At 44.7% G+C, this 19,074-nt stretch overlaps 1 protein-coding gene and 1 long non-coding RNA gene across 4 annotated transcripts in view; one reads left to right on the plus strand and one right to left on the minus strand.

Annotated features, from left to right (window-relative positions):
- LOC132990359 (uncharacterized) overlaps window positions 1-19,074 on the plus strand; it is a 65,449-nt gene that overhangs the window by 16,743 nt on the left and 29,632 nt on the right. The gene's annotated exons all lie outside the window — the stretch shown is intronic.
- Window positions 1-19,074, minus strand: part of plxnb1a (plexin b1a) — a 66,634-nt gene that overhangs the window by 8,798 nt on the left and 38,762 nt on the right. For 2 of the 3 annotated variants that reach the window (XM_061058569.1, XM_061058570.1), the window contains exons 6-30: window positions 16,926-17,026; window positions 16,693-16,825; window positions 16,397-16,553; window positions 15,637-15,745; window positions 14,875-14,983; window positions 12,497-13,339; window positions 11,111-11,209; window positions 10,258-10,380; window positions 8,998-9,091; window positions 8,679-8,848; window positions 6,605-6,756; window positions 6,398-6,503; window positions 4,800-4,936; window positions 4,526-4,699; window positions 4,077-4,311; window positions 3,745-3,987; window positions 3,476-3,649; window positions 2,472-2,620; window positions 2,231-2,331; window positions 1,929-2,146; window positions 1,540-1,718; window positions 1,389-1,455; window positions 997-1,143; window positions 204-378; window positions 6-109 (exon numbers count right to left, since the gene is read on the minus strand). In XM_061058569.1, coding sequence (XP_060914552.1) covers window positions 6-109; window positions 204-378; window positions 997-1,143; window positions 1,389-1,455; window positions 1,540-1,718; window positions 1,929-2,146; window positions 2,231-2,331; window positions 2,472-2,620; window positions 3,476-3,649; window positions 3,745-3,987; window positions 4,077-4,311; window positions 4,526-4,699; window positions 4,800-4,936; window positions 6,398-6,503; window positions 6,605-6,756; window positions 8,679-8,848; window positions 8,998-9,091; window positions 10,258-10,380; window positions 11,111-11,209; window positions 12,497-13,339; window positions 14,875-14,983; window positions 15,637-15,745; window positions 16,397-16,553; window positions 16,693-16,825; window positions 16,926-17,026 — 4,299 coding nt within the window. The remainder of the gene's footprint in view (window positions 1-5; window positions 110-203; window positions 379-996; window positions 1,144-1,388; window positions 1,456-1,539; window positions 1,719-1,928; window positions 2,147-2,230; window positions 2,332-2,471; window positions 2,621-3,475; window positions 3,650-3,744; window positions 3,988-4,076; window positions 4,312-4,525; window positions 4,700-4,799; window positions 4,937-6,397; window positions 6,504-6,604; window positions 6,757-8,678; window positions 8,849-8,997; window positions 9,092-10,257; window positions 10,381-11,110; window positions 11,210-12,496; window positions 13,340-14,874; window positions 14,984-15,636; window positions 15,746-16,396; window positions 16,554-16,692; window positions 16,826-16,925; window positions 17,027-19,074) is intronic. The other variant, XM_061058571.1, reaches the window with a different exon arrangement.

Here is a 19,074-nt window from a genome sequence, read left to right on the forward strand (position 1 = left end):
CAGACCTTGTAGTGTTGCAGTGTATTCAGGCGCTTCCATGAGCCTTGTACCACCGACGTCAGGTCCTCGTCTGATAGGATCAGGTGACCGGCTACACCTGCACGCCACTCTGCAGGGAGAAATGATTGGGCAACCTCATGTAAGCTGCTGCAGACGTTTGTGGAAATAGTGAAACTGAAATCGTGCAAATAAACCGATCTCACCGAGGTGCAAGGAGTCGATGTGCGGCCTCTGGGAAAAGGAGGTTCCCTTCCACGCTTGTTCCAGAAGTTTCTCCTTCACCTGGGTGATGGTGTCACAGTCCAGGACTTTGGCGGGTACGGTCTGGTTTATAGCGCCTCCAGTGGCGGCTGCAGCTGGCATCACGACATTCAGGGTCTGGACAGATGAGAAGGAGCGCTCACTATGTGTGGAAATGTTATGATGCTACGTTGCAGAGTTTTTTAGAGGTGGGGGAGTGTGTCAGTTATGATGTCATCACGAGGTCCCGCCTCTTTTTAAAGCACCAAACTAAAAATAAATCCTCTGCAGGCACAAGATGAATCTTTAGTGATGTGACCATACACCAAGTGGTTGAACACATAAGCCGATGCAGCTTTACAAAACGCAACAAAATGGACCAAAACACAAACGAATGGAGCGACAGTGGAGTCGACAGGAGCAAAACAGCGTCTTCTTTTCAACCGTGCAATCAGCATGAAACCCAAAACAACCGGGCTGGCTGACCTCATGTCAGAGCTCTTATGGGCAGTGACAATGCAAACAAAAGATAACCCCCCAAAAAATGAACTTTGAGGTTCCCTCCACACAACAAAAGGAGGATAAAGCCAAGAAAAAAGTTACTCTTGTGTACACATTGAGTTTTCTTGACTGTTTTGTCACACCTCTAAAACAGGTGATATATGAAACCTTTCCTTGGCTAACATCCTGTATTCTGTGTGTGTGTGTGTGTGTGTGTGTGTGTGTGTGTGTGTGTGTGACTGTGTGTGTTCTCACCAGCGTGCGGTACTCCACGTCCTCGCGCAGCAGCCGGTTGTCGTTCAGCGTGTACTTTGCTTTCCCGGTCACAGCGTCCACGGGTCCTTTATCCACCTGGTGCTTAATGGCTCTGAACAGCATGTAGAACGACTCCCCCGCTGATTCCTGGACGAGGACATGAAGACGGGGGACGCTCATCAAAGTGTCATTAACAACAGAATTCAATTTAAGAGTGTTTCCCTGATCGATTTGAAACGAGCGGTCACCTTGACTTCTGAGCAGAATGACCGCTTGTGGGGGAGGATGAGGTATTCTTTTTTTTTTTCTTTTTAAGATTTATTTTGGGGCTTTTTGTGCCTTTCTTGGAGAGATAGGACAGTGGATAGAGAGAGAGAGACCACTAAACATACCCTCAGGAAGGTAAAGAGACAGATGGACATCCAGTTGGTCAGGAGCTTCTCGACCACCGACTCCGTTCTGGAGAAGAGAAACGTGCACATGTAAGCAAACAACATGAGGAACATTTGTGGGTATAAACCGCTGACTGACTCCGCCTCTCACCTCCTGAGCATCAGTTTGGGGTTCTTGGCCACGTACTGCTCCACCAGATCGTTGAGCAGAGTCTTCAGGATGTCTGTGAAGTACTCCAGTTTGCCGTGCAGCGCCACAGTCAGCAGGGACGCCACGTAGGCCCGGTCCCGGGGCGAGAACGTCCGCTGCACCTCCAGAGTGTGAATAAACTACAGAGACAACGGGGATAAGAAAGTTTGACTCATTTGACAAATTTTAAGAGCAAGTTACTGTAAAAACTGAGTCAGATAAAAAGACGAGAATACGGGTTTGAAGGTCATCGTTAACGATCTGTTGCTGGGGTGAAGTGTGGTTATAAAAATATTTAATTTCATCCTTAATTAAACATGTGATTTTAGACTTCCTGCCCGTTGTCTGACCTTTGTGAGAAAGAGTTTGCTGTTGAGCAGGTTGGACAGCTGAACCAGGCCTTGCTCCACAGTCTGCCTTCTGCTCTCTGGGACATCCAGATCTCGTCTCAGTGGCGACTCCTGGTGGCCCGGGAAGAAAATGCGCTCGGCGTAGGCCCGGTAATCCAGGAAGGGAATCCCTGAACCCACCAGATCACTGGACATGTCCATCATCTCGGTCATCAGATCTGAAGGAGGAGGGGTTTAGAGATTTGAGTGCCCTATTTTTATTTTTTTAAATTAATGTAGTTTTTTGTTTTTAAGCTTTGTACCTGTGAACTCCTTCTTACAGCGATCCCTCACACTGGTCTCCAGATTCTCCAGCTGGATCTGAACCTTCTTATAGTCCCTCATGGCCTGTTTGCTCTTCCTCCTGATCATTTCAATTTGATTTGTAAAAAAAAACATTTAGGTCAAGAAAGAAGAAAAGGCTTTCATCTGATAACAAAAAAAACAAGAAGTATGTATCATTGAAGCTCATTTCTCTCAACATTGCAGCACATGTTTGTTTACCTGTATATGAGCACTATGATGAGCACGATCAGAGCCACTATGGAGGCTCCCACGCCGACTCCGACCTGAGCCTCCAGCGGGAACGTGGACTGAGCCTGAGTGTCGTACTGGACTCTGCCCAGGGAGAAGTTCAGATTCCCCATTTTCACCTGGGAAACACAAATGTAGAGTTTTACACAGAGAAGGAGGCTGAATGGTAAACGGACTTGAGCTTGTATATTTCTTTTCTAGTCTTCTGACTACTCAAAGTGCTTTTACACCGCAGGTCACACCTACACATTCACACACTGATGGTAGAGGCAGCTGTGACCATCAGAAGTAACTAATCCATTAATACACATTCATAAGTCAGCCGGAGCAATTCAAGGTTAGGAGTCTTGCCCAAGGACACATCGGACATGTTGCCACAGAAGCTAGGGAACAAGCCAAACCTTCCAGAGAGAGACGACCGACTCTACCAACCGAGCCACAGCCGTCCTACAGCTGCCACAGGGTAACTACTGTCCAATTCAGCCTGATTTATACTGAGACTTTTGAGTTGTAAGACTAATTTTTAAGTCAGGCCAAATTTAAAAAATAACTCATAATGTACTCTGTGAGTAGTTACACACATTAAGAGTTTTACTTATAGTCCACTGCACAGCTTCTACGTTGCACATTTTGTACATTTTGTGTTTATCTTTATTTTCTATATCTTATATTTTACATTTTTTAAATTCTATTTTATATATTATAATAGATGCTTATACTGTATTATTTAAGTTGTTGCTAGTTCTGCTTTATTTCCTTGTTAATTGTTTAGCACCAATACACCAAGCCAAATTCCTTGTATGTGTAAATGTACTTGGCAATAAAACCCGATTCTGATTCTGATTCTGATTCTGAAAACACTTAGCAGCTCAGTCTGTTGAGACACGGGTTAGAAACTAGGAGGCCACCAGTTCAAATCCCTGTGGGGACTAAATCACTTCCTGAGCACTGTCGAGGCTGCTCTCATGTCTCACCGTGAACTCAGGCAGACTGTCCATGCCGTCCTGCTTCTTGCCGGTCACCGATGGCTGCTGAGCCGGAGGTTCACAGTACAAGTGGTTGTGGGTCAGGGTCTTCACCGAACACACCCCCTCCCCTATCCGAGCCTCCACCTCATGTTTGTAGATGGCTAGATCCAGGTTCTCGCCCTACGTTTAAAAAAAAAAAAAAAAAAAAGGAATGTGTGAAAGCCTGGGTAGTGAAACACTCTTCTTGGATGGTGTTTCATGTGTTTTCGTCCCACCTCCACAGAGATGATGCTTCCAGGTTTGTGGTGGTACGCCGTGTTGGGGTCGTTCCGGTTCAGCGAGTAAAGCTCAGGGTTGGGCTCGTAGCTGAAGGCCTCGTTCCCCACGCTGCCGAAGTCAAAATGGAGGCTGTCCAACAGGAAGTGGACTTTGACCCTGGCCCTCCTGGCCTCTTGGCCCACAGCCGGGGTCGGACATGAGATGAGGGAGGAGCTGTTCACCGTGCAGAGAGACTCGTACTGGAGGAGCACGGGCACATCAGGTTTATCAAAGATATTTATAGACTCGCATAGATAAAAGGTTTTCTTGTAAGACCATACACACTCACCTGTTTGACATGACAGAGGGTTCCCTCGGGGCAGTCCGCCTCGGGTACGATCCTCCTCCACCTCTTCACTGAACCCAGAAGACTCTGTCCTCTGTTCAGGCTCCCCTCTCTCCTCCTTAAGATGCTCCTCCTCCTCCTTGGAGGGAGGGTATCAGGGGGACTGAGGGTCACTCTCATTTTGGGCTCTTGGACCACATCCAGGTTCTTACCAGAGACTCTGATGATCCGGCCCCCACTGAAGAAGAAATCAGAGTCATTGTTTTCATGTTTATGGTTCATATAAAAATAATGAAAGACAACCTGTCTCCTCTTTTCACATTTTCTCTGGAGAAAGATCTGAACAGAGAAACTTAACAAAAAAATTCTCAAGTAGATTTCAGGCTGAATTAGCTCTAAATATTAAAAAAAGATCGGCTCACTGACAGACTGAAACTAGATGAGATAACTACCTGAGAAAGCTTTTGGAGGGAGCAGCCATTGTGATGTTGGGGTTTGGGGTGTAATGATACACCAAACCATGTAGATGGCGCTCTGCCCCTCCAAACCGCACAGTGATGCCGTGCTCTCCCGTCCTGTTGCTGCCTCTGGTCAGACAGCGGATCTGATCCTCCTGGATGTTCAGCCTGAGCAGAAGACGTTTTTTTTAAAACCATTTGGTTTAAAGATATTTCAACAAACTGATACCATTACAACTTCTACTGTTAAAAATCAGTCGTCACTTACACCATACAGAGCACTCCCCCGATGAGGACGCTGACCTCACTCGGGTGCCCCGTCCTCAGCCTGCGGCCTCTGATGGTGAGGGCCGAGCCCCCCGCCTTGGGCCCTCTCTGGGGGAAGATGCTGCTCAGTACAGGATCCTGGTGGTGGAGAGACGAGGAAAAGAAGGAGAAGAAGAAGAAGAAGAAGAAGAAGAAGGAGAGGGGTGAAAGATGAATGACTGAAAGTGAAATCAATAATCCGATACAGAGCGTGTGATTTATTGGGAAGATAAAAGAGACGGCAGGGCATTCTGGGAAAGGCTGGAGGGGCTGCCTCACAGCCAGCCTGTCGTAAAGCAATTCATTAACGTGTCACTCGGGCCAATTAATTAAAGGCCGTCGTCAAAACCTACAATCCTTTTACTGCAGCGTAAATAAGGAGGCATGTTACTTCATTGCATTGCGCTGCTTCACTTATATTTAACGAGGAACAATCTCAAGTGAAGCCTGATTAATCGACGCTGGACGCTGGGAGCTGACGTCACCTTGATTACTCAGACCTCACACAGCCACTGCATGGTTACACACAATGCCAGTCGGTGTTCCTGATGTTGTATGAGATTGCTGACAGGTCACATGTGTATCACTTTCTCCTAATGAGGCATTACAGGATTAGTTTGAGAATGATTCCAGAGGGACCCCCCCCCCTCCAGCGAGGTCTCTGTGCGGTCCGTTTTGGTCCACACCCAGCAGCCATTACCGCGCTCTCATATCTGCAGCTGAACCAAACTCAGAGAAGGAAACATGCACAAATTCAAAGTAAGTGCTGCTTGTGATCCGGGTGTGAAAATGCCCAGGAGATATCTTTGTTTTCTAAATGCTTGTTTACTCACTTGAGCATGAGAGGACTTGCTTCAAGGGTGTAGCAGATGTAGCAGCGGGGGTTTTTACAAAAACAGCAGGTTACACTCGGCTTTCTGCAGTTTTTAAAAAAAATAAAAACTCCCCCCAATGTTATCTGATTAACTTTGAGTTCAGTCGCCGAATTGATTTAGTGAAGGGTTTGGTCTGCAAAAGAGTCTCAGAGTACGGTCTTTAAATTTTTAAAACCGTCATGTAAAATTCAGACGAGCCGCGTTCTCACTGCAGAAATAAAGCTCCTGAAATAAAGCTCGAGGGGAGAGGAGAACTCTGATGACTGATCTTCAGCAGGTACACACAAACCAACATCAACCCTCAGGCTGCTGCAGTGTAGTTACTCTCTAGCTGTTGTGTTTTTAACAGTAATTTGAAGAAGGTTTTCTGAACGATGATCTATAGGAGACAGATTTCAGCTGTTAAAATCTGCTCTGGTATCGCGCTGCGATGACATCAACAAACTCACAGCAAGAAAGAGAACGCCTGTTACAAAAAGAATTAAGTGTTTGTGTTTTTTTTATCCATTTTAACAGCTTAATGCAAATATTGTACGAGCAGGAAGTAAGAGTCTGAGAAAATGGTCACTACTACAGATGTACGAGCAGGAGGGCTGTTTTTATTTTAATCGTTCATGTGTTTGCTTAATTCTCTCAGTATACTGGTTTCTTGAGTGCAGCCTAAAAAAAGGTCAAATTAATTTACCTGGAAGCTGAAGACCTGAGCTGACAGTCCGAGCCCTCCTCCCCTCACTTTGACCGAGGCCTGACCGTTCTTCTCGCCGCCACTGCTCGTAGTCTCACAAACGATCCTGCAAGACGAAGACATGAGGTTGTCAAAATAAGAAAATGTTGGTAAAAAAAACAGTTATTTTTTAAAAGCAGTTCATGACCCGTTGGAACGATGACTTGCCTTGAGGAGACTTCATATCTGCTGTGGATGACGCTGCAGGGGACTCCCGCCACTGTCACCGAGTTCTGGATGTCTTCAGCTCTCTGACCCAGGTTAGAGCCGGAAATGGTCACCACTGTCCCGCCCTCCACAGGACCTGAAACAGGGTCCAACTGTACCACAAGAGAACATAAATTTAACATACTTAAGTTTGAATATCGGCCAAAATGCGGCTGTGCAGAGCTGCTGTTGATGAAAGCGTCATGTTTGTCAGATGGAGGAATTCAAATCTGACACGTTTTTCAAACTAAAAGTGAATTTATCAATCTGTAGCCATTTTTGCATATGCACTCCTGGAAATGTTTAGAGAATTTCTGGAGGACTGCCCCAGAAATCCTGCTGATCTGGTCGTTCATATAAGCGCCTCACAGCAGGAGACACTTCCTGTGGGAAGCAGGCGGTCTCCTAAAGCTAGAAATGATGTAAAAAGAAAAAAACACAAGTGATGTACGAAGCAACAGAGCCCGCTAAAAGACGCTATAATGAGAAAATTTGCATTTCTATCAATGCTACGTGTAGTTTTGCAGAATCATAATATGAACTAAATATACTGGAGAACAGGAAACTTGATGCAGCAGGTTCATGTTGTGCACGATCATACAGGTGGCGTGCAGACAGTCTATGGTCGCGCACGTTTTGCAGGGACTAAATGTCACCCCCCTCTATCACTCACTGGTGGTGAATTCACCTGATTACATCCTGCTGTATTCTCACATCAGCTCACAAAGACTGTCTGCAGATAAAATATGTCGAGGAGGCAGGAAGAGAAACTCCAGAGAAAGTCAGAGTGAAAACTTCTGTTTGCGTTCACACCTGCAGCCCGCCCTGAAAACTTCAGGAGTTTATTTTTTTTTCGGGAGTTTTGTGGAAACCCTGGTGTCTGATCTAAATATTTACAGAAAAAAACACCCTAATACCAACATAAGACGTAAATATATGTCATAATTGAAGTCCAAAATACGTACAGAAAACGTGTCAGTGTGGTTATTTTCAGCAGATGAGACGATCATAAGGGTGTCTTTATACGTCTTAAGGAAAAATCAATCAGACAGCTGCAGCTCATGTTCTCACTACACTAAGAAAGTGAAGCACATTAACAAGCAGTCTGTAAATCTCTGCACTGGCTTCCTGTCTGCTCGACTGACGGTTAAATCTTATTACTTGTCTATAAAACACTAAATGGTTTCAGGTCTATGCACATATAGGAATTACTTTTGAGATATGAAGCCTCCAGCAACCTCAGATTATCTTTGTCAGGTTTAATAAGAGTTTCAAGGACAAAAAGTAAACAAGGTCCCTCTCCCAAGTAACATTTTCCAGCTCCTCCTGGGGGATTCTGAGGGGCCAAAAGGTTTATATAATCCCTAACACGAGCACTTGGTCTACCCCTGGGTCTCCTCCCAGTTGGACGTGCCCGAGGGAGGCGACCAGGAGGAATCCTAATCAGATGCCCGAACCACCTCAGCTGGCTCCTTTTGATGTGGAAGGAGCAGCAAGCTCCTCCCCCTTTCTCTCTAAGGATGAGCCCAGACACCCTCTGGAGGAAACTAATTTCAGTCGCTTGTATCCGCGATCTTATTCTCTCGGTCTCTACCCACAGCACATGTCATGTCTGTGTTTTATCTGCTCAGATAACCTGCCACTGTAACGCAACAATTTCACCATTTCTTCCAGACACACAAAGAAGCGCCAACATGCGTGACTACAGCACATTCAAGACATCCATACATTCATCTTTATTCTTCTAAAGCACTTTGTCTTGTATCTGATCGTGCGATACAAACTTCCCCTGACTTTAAACTAATAAAACGAAGATGACAGTTCATATTATGTCTTGTTTTCTGACAGGGATGTTTTCCAGAACAAAAGACCAGATACACAATTTAAATCATGAGGAGTTAAAGTCTTCCTCTTTCTCCTCTCCTCTCCTCTCCTCTCCCTCCTTCTCCTCTCCTCTCCTCCTACTCTTTTCTTTTCTCCCCTCCTCTCCTCCTCCTCCTGGAAAGAGTTTAAATAAAGGTTAAAGGATTCTTACAAAGTGGATGACAGGTGCAGGGCAGGTGTGCTGGATCTTATCGCTGCAGGAGTCCTGGTACACACAGTGGGAGCTGGCAGAACCCCCGCACCAAACACAGCCGTACTTCGGGTCGGCAGTGCGACACCGGCTGCAGTCTGAGCGACCCACTGAGCAGTTAAACAGAGTCACTGAGACAGAAGAGAGAGAGGAGAGTCAGTGACATCAGTTTAACATAAAATAAGTTCATGGGGACGGCTGTGGCTCAGTTGCTAGAGTCGGCCGTCTCCCTAACGGAAGGTCAAGGGTTCGATCCCCAATAAGTATAAAAAGGTCTCACCATAGAGATCCTCGGGGCTGTCGATGAGGAAGAAGTTCTTCCTCCTCACGTTGATCTTGGCTGGATATTCCTCCATGAAAACAGAATAAGCGTACTGAAAAACAGCACGGTCAGATAAACAGTTAAAGCACTGATAGTGACAGACGTTATGAGCTGATGATATGCACACTCACATGCCCAGCTGGTGCAAATAGTGTCAAACTAAGCTCATACAAGATACAGCAAGGAAACACGCAGCACATCATGAGAAGAGGCAGATGATAGATTTCTGTAAATACAGCATGCCTCGGCTTTATTGCTGTTGGTTATGGCTTTCTGTTTATTGATTTACTCTGACTTAGTGTCATTATGAATGAAGCCAGATGGATTTTGATGCTTTTACTCACATTATCAGATCCTTTTTTATACACTTTACTTCCTCTCTGCTCTTGTCTTACACTTTCTATTTCTCAGGAAGCCATCCACTACACATAATTCGTAATTGTCCTGTATTGTTTAACTATTTATATTCTTTTGTATGTACATCGTATTGTTGTTTCTATCTGTATTTATCTTATCTATCCTGTGAATTTTGTATTGCTTCCTTCTCTGTCTTGCTGCTGCAATGCCCGGATTTCCCCTCTGGGGATCAATAAAGTATTATCCTATCCTATCCTGTTGCCGTGTCTGTTTTTTATTATTTAAGAAAAGTGCGATAGAAACAGAGTTATTTTTAAAGTTTTACTGAAGTTACAGTAGGCGGAGTTGACACCAAGCAAGACCCTCCACAAACTTTAATTATTTATTACTGTTGTAGACAAAAAAAACTCAAACTTGAAGAGCGTTTAAAAGAAACAGATATGTTTGTTTCCAGATGTGACGCCCCCTCCCTCTTCCTGCCTGTTTTCTACTGCACGCCTCTCAGTCTTGTTGTGCTCTGTATGGCTGTTTGGAGGTGGCATGTGGGTGGAGCTTGGAGGGTCGTCAGCTGGTGCCTGCTCAGCTGAGTACGGCCTTCAGAAAAGGCATTTTGGTCTGAGAGAAATTCTCTCTCTCTCTCTCTCTCTCTCTCTCTCAGCTGGGCCTGCTGCAACAACCTCAGTTCATTCCTGTGTGGTTTGATGTTTTCTTAATGAAGTTCATGTATGTATGATTATTTCAGTTAATTTAATATAACTTTGAATAAGTAACTTTGTGTGGCCTCCTCCTTTTGATACCATGCCTGAGCCAGGTGGTTCAACAGATATGATAAAAATGGTCGCAGGGTGATTTGTTTCTGACCTGGTGCGGCTGGCAGGTGATCAAGTAGACTGATGGTTGTGTAGCATCCAGCTCCACGGAGGCGTCCACCACCACCGACTCGTTCTCCACGTCCAACACACACTCATAGTCCAAACTCTCATCCTGAAGCAGACACAGAAACACACGGTACATCAACTCATTCGGACTCGAGAAGGGAAACAGAAGATGGTACGAGACGAGTCTTTAGTCATCAGTGTCTCTACAAACATTACAACAACAAACTCCTGGACTGTGGAGGGCAGCATTACCCTATACAGTGTACATCCTGCTGGAACATCATTAGCATAAAAGAAGAAGAAGAAGAAGAAGAAGAAGAAGAAGAAGAAGACACCTCCGCCATACTGAAGCCTCCGCCAGCGTCAGACCTCCAACCCCCCCCTTCAATCAAATTCACTCATAGAAGTTTAGCGCAGCAGATAAATTTGTCCTCGGCTCAAGCTGCAGCTGCCTGTGTCCTGCATTGTTGTGTTAGCATGCTAATGTTAGCGCTCTATAGTTAGCTTGTAGCTTCACATTGCACATGAAATGACACAGAATGAGCGTGATCTAAAAACTCTTACTAACATTCAAATAATCAGTGAGTATGTTCTTCTTCTTCTCTCTAGTTCTTGACTAAAACAGCTTTTATACACAAGGGGAGGAGCCGGCCGTCCCGTCCATGTAAACACGGCTCTGACAACAACACAGCCAGCGGGACTCGAGCTTCTCTCTCATTGTAGAGAGTCATGACTCAGAGACACATTTAGACAGGAGAGACTTCTACTGCTAAATTTATGTGTAACATGTCGCCCATTCTTCCTTCAAACATGAGGCTATTGGACGGTTTTGTTACCTGAAACAGGTGCAGGTGTTGTCCCACCAGAGTGATCTTTCTCTCCACATTCACAGGGAGCAGAGAAGAATCCTGGATGTTCTCCACACACGGACATTCCTGATGGCACATCATGAACCATTATTTAAAGACAGATAACTACACACAAAGGGGGAAAGAGGATGGAGCAAGAGATCAAATTAACCCTTAAGTGCCTACGGACGACACAATGTGAAAATCTGCTCTGTGAAGAACTTATTTCACAGTTTCAGACGTTCACATGTTGTACAGGGAGTACACTTAGGTGGTCTGTAGACTGAAGGTCGTATTTTACACAAACTAAAGAAAGTGATTTTTGTATTAAACTAGTCCAAATGCATCAATAAATAAACATCAAGATGAAAGAAGCTATCCAATCCTGTACATAGTCCAGCAAAACTGCCAGAAACTGAGGACATAAAGAACTGCAAAAAGTATGAAATTGTGCCCACTAAATCAAAAACACACAACAGAATGAGGCATAGGATGTAAAAACAAAAAAAAGACATTGAGGGAGCAGACTAGAAAAAAGAAACCATGCCATGATGAGGGGCATTAACTCTCCTGAGCTTGTAATAGAGAGTGTGTGTTCTGCATGAGTGAAACATTATTATCTGAACGAGGCGGACGGTAATGGTATGAAGAGCTGGGTCAATAAGAGCTGTCAGGTCGGTGCATTGGATTTCTCAGTTTCATCCTCGCATCTTTGACTACATTGATTTGATGTCGGTCATTTGTTGTTGTTGTTGACAGGAGAGCCAATAAAGAAAATAAGTGTTCAGTATTTCTGACTGCTGTGGATAGAGGACCATGTAGCTCTGCATGGATGTCTGATTTAAAGACAGGGTTTGGTAATTTGAAGTTTGAAATTAATAACTCATGTTCTCTGAAAAGGGAACGGAGAAAATCCATCATCTGTAGCAGTTTGTAAGTCTGTAAAAACTTTAACCAATGTCTGCCACGAGGTACCAATCTGATGAACCAATCAGACGCCTCCCTGTCTCCCTGCTCGTTCTCTACCTCTTGCATGCACGAGCCCACACTCAAAGCGATGAGCTGAGGTCTGCTTCTGGAGGAACGGCGCTCGTGCATGTAAGTGAGGGGGCGTGGCTTTAGAGGGAGCACAGAGGGGAGGGGGTGCAGACGGCGCACTGAGGGAATGCGGCTTTCAAAATCAGGCTAGTTTTTGAAAATGACCGACCCTGCCATTAAGAGGTTAAAGCTTTACAATTCAAGACAAACCTTTTTGGAAATACTCTGCTTTGCTTTAGGATTTTTTTTTTTTTTAAATACACAAGATGGTTTAACCCTTAAGTCTTTTTTTCATGGTCAGCAGAACTCGACTGCGCACGCTGCTTCTGCACTCACCCGGACATACGAGTCAGTCGAAGGATCTGATTGGTAGTCTGCTGCGGATTCAGAGATGGGCTCGATAACTGTTTCAGGGGATGGTGTGTAGGTGATTGACTTTTCACTGACACTAGCTGAACCTGTAGCAGAGTCCACACGTGTCTCCTCCTCCGGGTTGTCGCCCTCATTCAGCCACAGAGGCGAGTCCTTCTCTTCAGCTTGGTCCCCCTCCTCCCCATCGCTGACGGACAGGTCCATCAGGAGGGAGACTCTGCTGGAGGTGGTGGAGCTGACATCAGAGGAGGAGCCCGCTGCTTCTCCGGAGGGCTCTATGAATCTCAGCTCAGGGTCTACCTGGCCTCTAGTGCTGCTGGGTAATGTAGTGTGGGGAACTTTGTCAGAGATATCCCAGGTCTCAGTCAAGTTCTCCTTCAAAAGACCCCTCGTAGTGCCATTGTTTCCCTCTGTCGTCTCCTCCACATAGAAGGGGGATCCGCCATTGGTGGTGACGTCAGGGTGGATGGTGGTGGACTGGCCGAGGAGCTGGACAAGGGGGGAGGTGGTGGCGAGCGTAAGGAGTGAGGTGGGTTCAGCATTAGGGGAGGTGGGTGTAGTCGCTGTGGTGATGGTGGTTGTTGGAGGGACAGCTGTTGTGGTGGGGAGCCCCCTCTCTGTGGGAGGGGGCTGTGTTGTTGTTGTTGTTGTTGTTGTTGTTGTTGTTGTTGCTGCTGCTGCTGCTGCTGCTGCTGCTGCTGCTGTTGATGTTGATGTTGTTGATGTTGCTGTAGCAGCTTGGACAGTGGGAGGTAAGGGGGTCGGTTTTCTGGTGGGTGGAGGGATGGTGGGTGTTGGCGGTTTGAACTTGACAATGAAAAAGGCACAAACATGGAGGGATGGGGAAGACGAGAAAAAAAAGGCAGGGGGAGGAAAGGGAGGACATTTTTAAAATCAAATAAAAAGGGCGTGCAGAAACATTAAACGGCAACATATGAGTGATTAAACAAAAAAAACAGAACTGGACTGAAAAAAGACAAACAAAACTTAAATTGAATATGCAGTGCATGCACAGACCAACATGAAAAGCTCGATGCAAATTGCTGCATGGAAAAAGCTCTGCAGAACAAACTCAGTTCAGTTTTTAGCTTCAGTTCAATGTAAAGACTAAAGCTAATGCAGTCTGATACAAACAGCTCTGCATCAAACTCTCCCTCCATGAAGGCTGTAATGTAATAAATGTCTCTGATTCTCCATTATGGTCGGAGTGGAAGCTGCTGTTTATGCTTTTAAAAGAGACGTGAATAGCTTTTACGTAGATACCGATATAGGAAACATCCCTTTTTGGCTGATTGACAAAAACTCAATTTTTGATTCAGCATGAGAATCTTTGGTCAAGAAGATTTCATTTGTGAAGCTCGTTGTAGACAAAGACCTTATGAATGTAAACATGACGGACTGTTTGACAACTGTAAAAGTTTCAAAGAGGATCAGACAATTGATGTGCAAGATGCACAAAATTTAAAAATACCAGCACTATTGAATGTAAATGGACAAGGCCTCGTAATAAAACGCACTCGAGTTTAGCAGAAGAATTAACGACATCCTCCTAAATCATCTTTTATGGACATTATAACCTTCATGCAGGCACGATGTCCAGCAGGGCTGCTAATGACTTTTTAATGAGTTCACCTTCCCCTGATATATATTTGCATTTAAATGAGCAGTACCGGTATGTATCTCTGACACCTAGTGTTTAAAATGGGTACTGCAGTCCAAATTCTAAACATTGTAGAGAGCTGTCTCCCCCCCACCCCCCCTAGAGTCGATGCTCACTCAGGTCACCATGTGGTGGACACTGAAGCTTCAGTGTTTATCCAGCTCTGCATGGGTCTGTAAACCTTTCTGTGTTCTAACCTCTCTCCATTTTTCAAAAGCATCTCCAATATTGATCCTAGTTTGAGCACGTTTCTGCTCGTGGAGCTTATTAGAAACATGCAGAGGCTTTTTAGGTCGGGTACAATCACTTCTATCTGAACCACTTCTCTTGCCCGCTTCCATCGCTGCAACACCTGTTGGTTTGACCTGATAACTGCTTTCATATCTGGCAAACCGAGGGGCGTCTAAAACGGCCGTGTGGGGGGACGCCTTAAAACCGCCTACCTTCTCTGGTCCAAACAAATCCAGATCATTCAGGAGCAGAATCTAAAGTTAGAAGGAGGACATACTGGCTGCTGCATTGTTGTCAGAGAAGCCAGCACTTCAACATAGCATGTTTCCTTAATGTCTGATCATATAGTAAGCTCACTTTATCATTTCACTCAGTACATATCCTACATACTGCTCCTTTAAATAACTACCTAAATAAAAATCCAACCTATTCAGATTTAAAGATGACTCACATTTTGGTTGTAGATTGTGACTCCTTGGCTGCAGGTTTGTTTGTGTGTGCAGACGTGCTGATGGATGCACCAGTTACACCCCCAGCGACTGCTCACACACCCTTGGCATCTGGCAGAGCACACACACGGGGAGAACGAGAGCAACAACAAAACAAAACACAAAAAAGGAACGCGTTAAATTTTTAAAAGCAGTTGCAAAATCTCCAACAACAGACCCTGCACTCACAGATGATCTAACTCTGAGTTATCTATTGTTGTCTCTGCACACATCTCCTGCTCACTGGTTTGGACTTTGGATGCTAAACTGCAGATGAAAAGGAGATCGCTTCAGCTGGCTTTCTCTGACACATTGGATCTTGAAAAGAGCTTGTTGGATGTGTTGAATGCGATCTCACTTGTACATTTAAAATGCAAGTTTTCCAAGGCCCACTGTGGGACTCTTCCCATGCAATGAGCCCTTAATGAGGCGGACTACGCACAGAACACCTTCGGATCAAAAGAGCAAAAACTATTTGATCAAGATTCAGCAAAGCCGACTTCTTCAGTCAGATGCTCGATCAATTAAAAACTTGAAATCTCTGCTAAAGACAGTCCTACACAAGCTTGACATTTTATCATGCTCCTATTTATTGTGTTTCTAACGTGCAAATGAGTATTTTTCAGGGGTTACAAGTGAAAGGCACATAAGTAGACCTGCTTACACATTACTTATTTTATGTACATTAACATGGGTGTTGATAAGAAGTAGATGTGTGTACTCACGGCCTGCGTCCTGACAGCTGCTGGACCAGGCTGCAGTTGTAGAAGGTGAACTCTGTTTCTGCCACAGTCACGTTTGTAAACCGCAGCGACAGGGTCACCATCACAAACTCTGCATCAGAAAAAAAAAAAAAAAAACAGAAACCACAAGAGATCAACTCTAAATAATCTCGACCATTTCAAACAAGAAGTCAAGGCCGTGACCTCAGCTTTCCCTGTTTCCCATCCCTTCTTGGGCCCGTCTGTTCCTCCCCGTCTGTTGCTGTCTGTCTGTGTGACGAGCGTCGCTCATCACTTTCCCGTCCTGCCTCCTCGTTACCTGGTCAAGCTTTTCCACCTCCTCTTCTTTACTGCACACCTGTTTCCCATCCACAATTGAGCCTCTAGTGTTTAAAACCCTGAGCTTTTCATCCACTCCTCACCAGATTGTCTGCTCACTAACAGTGTTAGTTACAGTCAGCCCTTTTGGATTGAAAAGTTTGGTGTGTTTTCCCCAGTGCCTGAGTATTTATGCCTGCCCGCCCGCTTGCCTGCCACAACCTCTCAAGGCGTACTGCTCTTTTTTGGACAATAAACTTCCTTAAAACCAGCTCCTGTGTTTGTTGTGTTGCACTTGGGTCAAGCCTTTAGTGAAAAAGTATCACAAGCAATCACCATATACCATAGTTTTCTTATAGTATGGGCAACAAAATGAAGACAGACATGTTGAATGCTATCTTTGATCATGTGAAAAACTTCAGCCACTGATTGCAGAGACACTCACCATCTCCTTGACCAATCCGGGGCAGACTGCCGGCATCGGGGGTGGGGCAAATCACGCCTGTGTTTGTGAGCGAGGCGGGCGTTTCTGTGTTGTGGAAAACGCACGAGTAGGCCTCTCCTTTACCCAGACTGGGGAGGCCTTCGACAGACACTGTGATCTGAGGAGATGGAGAGAATATCACAGGGCCATTGAGAAAATGATGTAGACATCTTAACAATTACAACCATATTTTTTGAGATTTGCCTAAAAAACAGTTTCTTATTATTGTGCATTCCCCTCTCTCTCCACTGCATTACATCAGTTTCCTCCCCGCGGCTGATGTTGTAGAGGCTGAGGTGCTGGATGCCGAGGCACTGCTGCGTCTGGTTGAAGCTCCACAGCCACTGACCCTGCTCAGATCCTCGCTGGCACTCCCAGCGTTGACCACACCTTGAATGTCCCAGAGGAGAGGAGTGATTTTAGAAACGCATTCACAGCAGCCACACCTTTTCTTTTCTGTTCTTTCTTTCTTCTCGCTTTAAAAACTCACCGTCCCTCCAGCACACACCAGCCACAGTAGGGGTCTCTGGCAGACAGACAGGACTGACAGTCCAGGTGGTCTCCACATTCTGCCACGGGACGCTTCTCCACCTGAAGATTACAGATAAAGAAGGTTTGTAAGGAGACACAGTGTTAAAGTTAATACAGTGAAAACGAGGAGAACTCGACTTGTTCCCCTCAGTTGTAACAGACTTATAAAGAAGGCTTCTAAAATATGAACTTCTTCATTTGAGAAACTTAGTAACCAACATTTTAAGCACATTTACAAGCACACTCAACAAAAAAGAATATGATCTACATCAACTGAAAATGTCTGTGAAGTGGGGCGACGAGGTCCAGGAGCTTTCCACTCTCCATAAAAAATAAATCTCCATGCAAAGGCTGATAATGACTTATTATTGTTGTTACAAAAAGTAACACTGACTGAGATGTGTCGGCATGCTGTGTGTGTCCACACACTGGGGAGTCTGTGCAGGTGTTGTTTGTTCTATTTCATACTTCCTGACCGCCAGAAGTCTTTCCTAACCCTGGATAATATCTGTCTGCAATATGTGCACGCGCAGGTCGAGTATTTAGTATCTAATATCGACAAAGTCACCTGTGACCTGGGATGACGCATGATGTAGCTTAAATAGCCCAAGTCATCACGTGAGACGTCCCCGCAGAATATTCTCACCGAGATTCAGAGTGACGGAGAACTCTGGCAGTCATACATACGTAACTCTCGTTTTATGGATTAAAGCAAAGCCGACGTAACTACATGTCTTTCTTTAAAGCACGGCCTGCTCCGACCTCCACCTCAGCTGCAAGGAAGTCGAGGAATAAAAAGGAGAAATCCTACCTGCAGAATTTTCCCATTATGCTCTTTTGTAAAGCGTCTCGAGACAACACTTCACGTTATGAATCTGCGCTATACAAACAATGATTGATTGATAAAAGCGTTATTGTGTAATCTCTATTCTTGATATGTTAAACATACCTGCAGGCTGCAGCTCTACATTCAGACTGCGACCGGCAGCTTCCACGTTCATTCATCAACACCTCCGGCTGCCCACACACACTCTCTGTAGGGAGTGTGCCAACACAATGAAGCCCACTTTCTCTGATCAATACCATTGTTGTGTCTGACCTCACACCTCCTGCCGACTGTTGTACTCATCACAGTGGGCTTTGTGACCTTTGACCTCAGCAGCCAGCTGGCCTCTCTGTTTTCTCTTGCACTCTTTATCCGTGAGAGAGACACAGCTTGAGGAAGTATGAAAGCCTGAAACACTCTGACAGACGATGAATTGCCTGACAGTGAATGACGAGACATGTTTGCTCTCGTGTTTGGAGACATCTGGGTGAGTGGCTGAATGGTCGGACTCGATAAAACCGCTACGGCTGATTGTGCAACTTCTGATTGGTTTGAGGATTAAACATATTACAAAGCTGTGAAAACGTACCTGTGAATAATATCATTTTTTTAAAGATAATATTTCAATTCTGCAGCTGGAATAGTCCTTCATTGGTATTTTTGCAACTTGAGATATTTTTTCTTGAATTATTTTAAATTAATTAAGCTAAAAGATTATGCAAGACAACAAAAAAACACAACAATGAGTAAAAGTTCTGCCTCAAATTTGAAAAAAAATGCAAAACCGAACGCTTTACATACATTTACCCAAATGTCAGGACCACCTTCTGGCCCTAAAACAGTCAAGTGTGAGGCCAATTTGATTGTGATCTAAATTCTCTCACAGCAGCCTGCAGAAAAATCTAACCAGCTTCCTTCAATGTATCAACACTGTCACGATTTGGTCTGGTTTGGGTTTGTTTTTCAGAGTTTAGATTTTCTTGTTTTAGTTTTCCTTATTCTTCCCTAGTGTTGCTTGTTTCCCTTGTGTTTCTTGAAATGTTTCCTAGTTTAGTCTTTAGTCTTTCCTGTTTTATTTTGTAATTTGTTGTTCTTGTGTCTCTCTATGTTCTAGTGTGTTTTGTGACATTCTGTGTGTCTTCAGTGTTTCAGGATTTATTTTGTAGTTTTTCAGTCAGTTTTGTACGTCGTCTTCCTCGTGATTCCTCGCAGTGATTTTCCATGTGGTTAAATTTTGTGTTTATTTTCAGTTGGACTTTTAAAGTTAGCCTTGTTTTTTGCC

The sequence above is a fragment of the Labrus mixtus genome, chromosome 15, assembly GCF_963584025.1.
Source record: "Labrus mixtus chromosome 15, fLabMix1.1, whole genome shotgun sequence".
NCBI lineage: Eukaryota > Metazoa > Chordata > Actinopteri > Labriformes > Labridae > Labrus > Labrus mixtus.